The sequence below is a fragment of the Crassostrea angulata genome, chromosome 8, assembly GCF_025612915.1.
Source record: "Crassostrea angulata isolate pt1a10 chromosome 8, ASM2561291v2, whole genome shotgun sequence".
Taxonomy (NCBI): Eukaryota; Metazoa; Mollusca; class Bivalvia; order Ostreida; family Ostreidae; genus Magallana; species Magallana angulata.
In genome coordinates, this window is record NC_069118.1 from 35125269 (window position 1) to 35131776 (window position 6508).

The 6508-nt window shown below is 33.8% G+C and overlaps 1 protein-coding gene across 1 annotated transcript; it reads left to right on the forward strand.

Annotated features, from left to right (window-relative positions):
- The first annotated feature begins 619 nt into the window (after positions 1–619).
- Positions 620–6508, forward strand: LOC128159752 (uncharacterized). The gene is made up of 2 exons (XM_052822936.1): positions 620–904; positions 5428–6508. The coding sequence occupies exon 2, from the start codon at positions 5459–5461 to the stop codon at positions 6503–6505; it is 1047 nt and encodes a 348-aa protein (XP_052678896.1). The 5' UTR covers positions 620–904; positions 5428–5458; the 3' UTR covers positions 6506–6508.

Consider the following 6508-nt stretch of genomic DNA (forward strand, 5'->3'; position numbering starts at 1 on the left):
GAGAAGTGGACAGGCATAGCCTACATCCACTATTTCAGAAGTGGACAGGCATTGCCTACATCCACTATTTGAGAAGTGGACAGGCATAGCCTACATCCAGTGGATATAGGTTATGCCTGTCCACTTCTCAAAAGAGAATAGTTGTTGATCAACGTTCATTGCATTGAAAGTGAAAAACGTAATCCAGAATCACAACCCGTTAATAGACCAGCTATGAAGACCAAGAAATTATCTTTTTATTTCAATATACTTACATTTTTCAGTGTCTCTCTCGATGATAAACTACTAATTTATTTTGTAAGGTATAGTCTAAAACATTTCACCAAATACTTTTGGATTGTTAAATCGTACAATTGCAGAAAACTAATAAGGAATCTTTCTTTGAATATCATGAAGTGATCAAATACGGTCAGAGGTTAAATCCCTTCAGGCTTTATATTGGATTTGACCCCCAACCCCTCCACCCGACCGTATTTGATCATATCATAATACCCAAAGAATGATTTCTTATACCTTAAATTAAATAGTTCTTCTGGTTTTGAAATTTAACACAGTTCGGCTCATACCACAATCACTAGCCCCACGTTTCATGAAATCTAGTAGCTACACCCGCGCTCTATGGCAACAAAATAGTGCGTGGCCGACTAGGTGAGAAGTGAGCCGCTAGATTTATGGATATATAGTTATACTCGATATTTATGATTGCAAAAACTTTATCAGTAGAGTACGGGGAGGATTCAGAACACTCTACTTAATTATTTCTATCTTCCCTTGCCTTCTCCAATGTCCATTCACAAGAACCTATAATTAATTAGTTTGCGGGGGCGACACATTGACACTATAAAAGACAGATCGGACACGTACGGCCGGAATAGTTTGGCGCATATACTCACAATTTCTTTGGGTAAGTTGTACACTATATTTATTTCTGGGTATAAACCAATTCCAATCTACTGCATTGGATCATGTTTTTGTATAAAGGCAATTCAGTAAAAAAAAAGTTTGATTTTAAAAAGTAGCTAATTTATTAAACTCTAATTTGTTTCAAGAAATTTTTTTAATGCATTTGAATTGAGTCTAATTGTAATCGTAATACATTAATTTGCGACTTTCTCAAATGTTCTAGAGTGATTTTTGATCAATGAAAACAATATTTATGTGCATTATAAGTCTGCAGTTTGCTCAATATTTTTTAAGGAAAACAAAGAAAATCGCAAAAACAACAGGTTACAAAAACAAGGAGCCGTTAATTTGTTAATTCTATTTAATTGAATATTAAATGTATTACTTTTCAAGTACACCCCAATTTCCGCCTGGTCATTTAACCGTGTGGTTTTATTCTACAAATCCTGGTTATGGTCTCCTCGGCATACGTCATAGATGCTCTTACAGGTTTAAAACCATAAGGTCTGATAAAATAAAAGCTTTAAAAATTCCCTGGTGTATGTTAGTTGACACATATAAACCTACAGGTATTAAAATCTACGTAACCAACCAACTTCATAAGAAGTCTAAACACCTGCTAAAAACGGAATAATTATATTAAATATTATAGGGGAGAGGGGGTCTATCAGGCCACATCGCGGTCTTGCTTCATACTCTCAAAACTTAGTTATAAACTTCAATAATCCCAAAAAATATAGGGGTTTTTTTTAAATCAAAATGGGTTTCTTACTTTTGATGTGACAAATGAAATCCATCGTTTAATGAAAACTTGTAAACAATATTCCAATTTTTCGAAATATAACTGATTGTAGAGACTGTCGAGGACTGTTTTTTTTTTTAAATATTTCCATATAGTGCGTCCAACGTACGTCTTGGGATACGTCTGACTGTTTCTCGAAACTCTTCTAAATTTAGGAACTACCACAACTTTGTCCAAAATTTAGGACATCACTTACCTTGTCCTAAGACAATCCTAAGGTTGTAAAATCACATTTTTGTGAGGAAATTAGGACTGTTGTAAAACTTGTTTTTGACCGGTAGAGTACAGTAATCTCTTCTACAGTTACACATTTCCGACAAACCACTTATTCCTAATCGAGGGGGGGGGGGGGGGGGGGTTAGCCATTTATTCTATCATGTACGTTCATTTCAAATCTGTATGTGGAGAGGTATCCCCGAACCCTCCAATTCTCCACATGCCTGCCTGGGAGCTGGCAAATTAAGCATCCCCCGTAAAAACTCTCTCTGTTTGGCTAAAGAAAATTATTTAATTATCTTTAATATATACAAAAATTTAGGTATATTCATTGTTTTGATTACATGTACTAGTTTTGGCCAAAAATTTATTCAAATGTCCTTGGCTAAATAGTAAATCTACATCGCATTATATCAGCAATGCCTGATCATTCTAAATTTTAATCACTTCATTCTGAAAAAATAAACTTAATAAAATTCGTAATGTTGATTAAACTATTTATATATTTTGAAATATATTACAATGTATACAAAAGATTTCTTCCTTCACAATCTTTTAAATTCGACCTATATGAATAATTGTGAAAAACAAAAATTTTCTTGGTAGGTTAGGATATTCTAACTTAAGATGTTCCTTAGTTATCGCCGAGCTACATCTTGAGACGTGTCCGAAGTTGATCTTATGATGTTCCTAACTTTTTTTCCCCCAAGTCATATCTTAGTAACACACGTAGATCACATTTTAGGAAAGTTTCGTGAATATGCCTGCTCGTCACGAACAAAAAAATCAAACGAAATAAATTAGAATATTTTTTAGTTTCAAATATTCAAGTAAAATAATTTTTTCAGCATGCGTTTGCATTTGTGCTGTAAATCAATTAGAACAAGAGTATTAAAGTTATATATTTTTTCACAAATACATTTCACAGAAAACCAACATTTTAGAAAAATAATATGTTTCAACGCCATAGCACTGCTTGGTGGATTTTAAAACGAGCTGCAGCTAGATTGATAAAGACGCATACTAATTACTTACGTTTTATTGACATAATACCTAGTTTTAAAACAATTTCCACTTTGTGTTTCAAATACCAGATTTAAACGAATGATCAGAATATTGCAGGTATTACCAACGTTTTGAAGCTCATAACCAATGGAGGTTTGTTAGTTTTATACCATGTATGTTTCATATTGTGTCCAAATTTTAAAACCTCAATTTAAAGTGCCAAAATTTAGAAGACCCCCCCCCCCCCCCCAGCATATTTCACTAAAAAGCGTCAGGACATCTTATTAGCTATTTTGAATTTTTTTTTTCATTTGTACAAACTTGCAATTGCTTTTTATATTTACAATTTCGTTATATTCGTTAAAAATAGAAAGAAAAGAAAACCTTCGTATTTATAAATATGAAAACCATTTGATAAGGAAAGAACCTGGGGGAATAAGTGGCCACAACCCTATCACTAAAGTGTTTCAAATGACAATCACGCATATAGTATAGTATGTGTATTAACTTCAAATATTTTTATCCCCGTGCTTACATATCTCCAGAGAATCTATTATGTGCGTTTACATAGAATAAAGAATTCTAATCTTTTGTCTTAAAGTCTAAAACTTGTAGCCCTCAACAAAGTAACATGTTTATTTTTAAAAATAATACTAAAACACATGGTTTAACAGTTAACTAACAATATATAAAATGATTCACAGTAACGCTATTTTTACTTTCTTTAAATAGAATGAGTTTTTCGAATTTAAACACCCCCCCCCCCAAAAAAAAATAAAAAAAATAAACAAGGATATAAAAATATTTACATCACGATTCATTAGAATCGAACTCCTACTTCAACATACTAATGTTCCAAAAACTCCGCGCTAACCGCTACATCATGGAATCACATGTTTGAATCCTTTGAAATAAACTCAATTTAGTATTGCAAAAAAATAATTCGGTCTTGGCCAATTGATGAGCATTGATAATTGAAGGAATAAAATTTGCTTTTTACCATAGAGTGGGTTTGGTACCATTTTTTTATTTGATTGAAAATTGAAAAAGATAGACACTTACATGTTTTATCAGTATACGTTGTTAAAGAATGGTATGATGACCCACTCTATAAAAACTATAATCTGAACATCCGATTTCATTAACATTTTATTGCTCAATTAGCATATACACATTTTGATATCTTAATATCAATTAAATTGGAAGTCAATTTTTGAAGGTTTTGGCAATACTGAATGCAAATGATTACATAAATGTAACAAAAGTGATATTTATAAGAAAAAAATCAGAGGTTTTCAAATGGACTAAAGTGGTTTAGGCCTCGCCTTATTCCCCCACGTTCTTTTTTGTCAAAAACGTAAACAAATATTTTTTTTAAAAATCAGGGAAATTGAACATTTTTGTAAATAAATGGAAAGAAGCTTGGTTAAATAAAAAGAAGATTCGCACTGAACAAAACACATGGAAAACAAAATTAAAAAGCCCCCCCCCCCCATTGAATCCGTTATGCCTCAAAGTTTGGTTTAAAGATTTATATCACAGTCAGGTAAATAATTGAGTATAACACGTGCTGGATAAATGGTCACATTTATTTTTGTTTCATTGGATAAGCTAATAAAAAACGGCAATAAAAATCTTTGAAAATAAACTGATGACTTTGAAAAACTCGGTGATAATTTTAATTCGTATTTATAATTTTATAAAATCGATATTTTATGCCGCAAATAACATTTCATCATTTCCAGACTATATGCGATTCAATAGATGAATTTATAAAAATGATGGATAAATCTTGAAAAAATGTCAATGACCTCAGATAAAAAGGAAGTCATAAAAAAGCTCAGAAGATTTCAATAATGTTAGTCCTAGGCATGCAATGTAATTAAATAGGTATTAAAATAAAGAAAATGAAAAATACTACATCGCTCACCAGTCCAATTGATCTTATTCCTGTCAATAAAGCTCCGAGATGTTAAATTCTAAATGAATAAATAGTTTCATCTTTCATCTTTTAATCTGTAGATGTCCCTTTGTAGCCCTCTTTGACCCAAATAGGTCATTTTTTTTTAAACTTCAGTTCCTCTTTAAGAAGTTTCTTGCATGTTAATTTCACAAACCAATGGCCTCTATGTTATATAAAAGGAACTTTTATCTTGACATCATTTTGAAACCGATTTGGCCACAGGCTGGTAATCTAATGGTTTTATAAAATCCATGATAAACAATAAACTTTCATATAAACATGATAAATGTAAACGAGTACAGTTAAGACCTCAGATAAGATTTTGTCACGTTTTTTTCTACTTAGATTGACATTTTAAATTGCATTTATCGGTACTCACCCTTCAACTAAATTTTTACTTTACGAACTTTGTTGAAACAGCAATATTTAGAAGGCTCATATCAAATTATATTTTTTTCATGACAGTATTTTTGTACACATAAGGGGTGATTCGAGACAAACGTATCACATTTCATAAAAACATTTCTTACTTTTTCAGATATGAGGATATTGAGCTTAGTGCAGTGCTAATGGAAGAGGCTACAGTTTTGTTGTGTATTTGTACTCTACAGTTGCTCACGTGCATCCGTGCTGGTGAAAATGAGACTCGAGTGGGCAAAGACTTCTTACAGTTTGACCATTATAGCTCAAATATAAGACAACAACAGACTGGAACAGAACACCTCGTTCAGATTTTTCCATCAAAGCAAGTGTATACAATAAAGATACTGCCGTCTGTTACCATGAAGAACAATCTAAATAAGCGCATGTTTTTAGTGAACAAGCCAGATCTAACCAAAACACAGGACCAAAAGCGAGAACCAAAGAAAAGTGAGTTTATCTATGGCACAGACGATCGCATCATGGTGGAGAGCTACAAGCTGGGACAGTACCCATACTTCAATGTGGTCAAGCTGTCGTCTGGATGTACCGGTACTCTGTTAACCCCAAACTACGTCATGACGGCGGCACACTGCGTTCATGACGGAGTGGAATTCCACAAGAACATGGAAATGCTTAAAATTCTGATTCCCCGTAAAATGGGATATAGACTCCATTACGCCAGGGAGATTATAGTGCCCTACAACTGGCAAAAGTCCGAGGGTGTTTCGGATGCTAGTCGTGTGGCTTTCGATTATGCCATCATAAGATTGGCCATTAGCGTGTTCGGCCGCCAAGACTTCTCTCCCTTACGTGCTATCAAGTCCAGCATTTATTCGGAAAAGCTCTGTTTCTTTGCGTTTCCTAACAACGAAAATCTGATGTGGAAATCCGAGTGTAACGGCTGGAACAGCTTTCCTTGGTTTAACCAAAATGTTCTCCTGAGTAAATGTGATTCTGCTCGAGGAAATTCGGGTGCAACGATTCTGGCCCAGGATGATCGTCATGGCAATACATACAAAATCATAGGAGTTCTTTCCAGTGTCATACCAGAGAAACACTACACGTCGTTCAGTCTACTGACTGCGGACAAGATCAGTGATATATGTACAATGATTTACCCCGAGGGACAGACCTACAACATATGCCCTCACCACGAGTCCCTGCTGACGAGCCCGTGGTTATACAAAGGCTGAGAC

Excerpts from the sequence above, each read along its gene's own strand:
- LOC128159752 (XM_052822936.1), top strand. The coding sequence starts at position 5,459 with ATGGAAGAGGCTACAGTTTTGTTGTGTATTTGTACTCTACAGTTGCTC.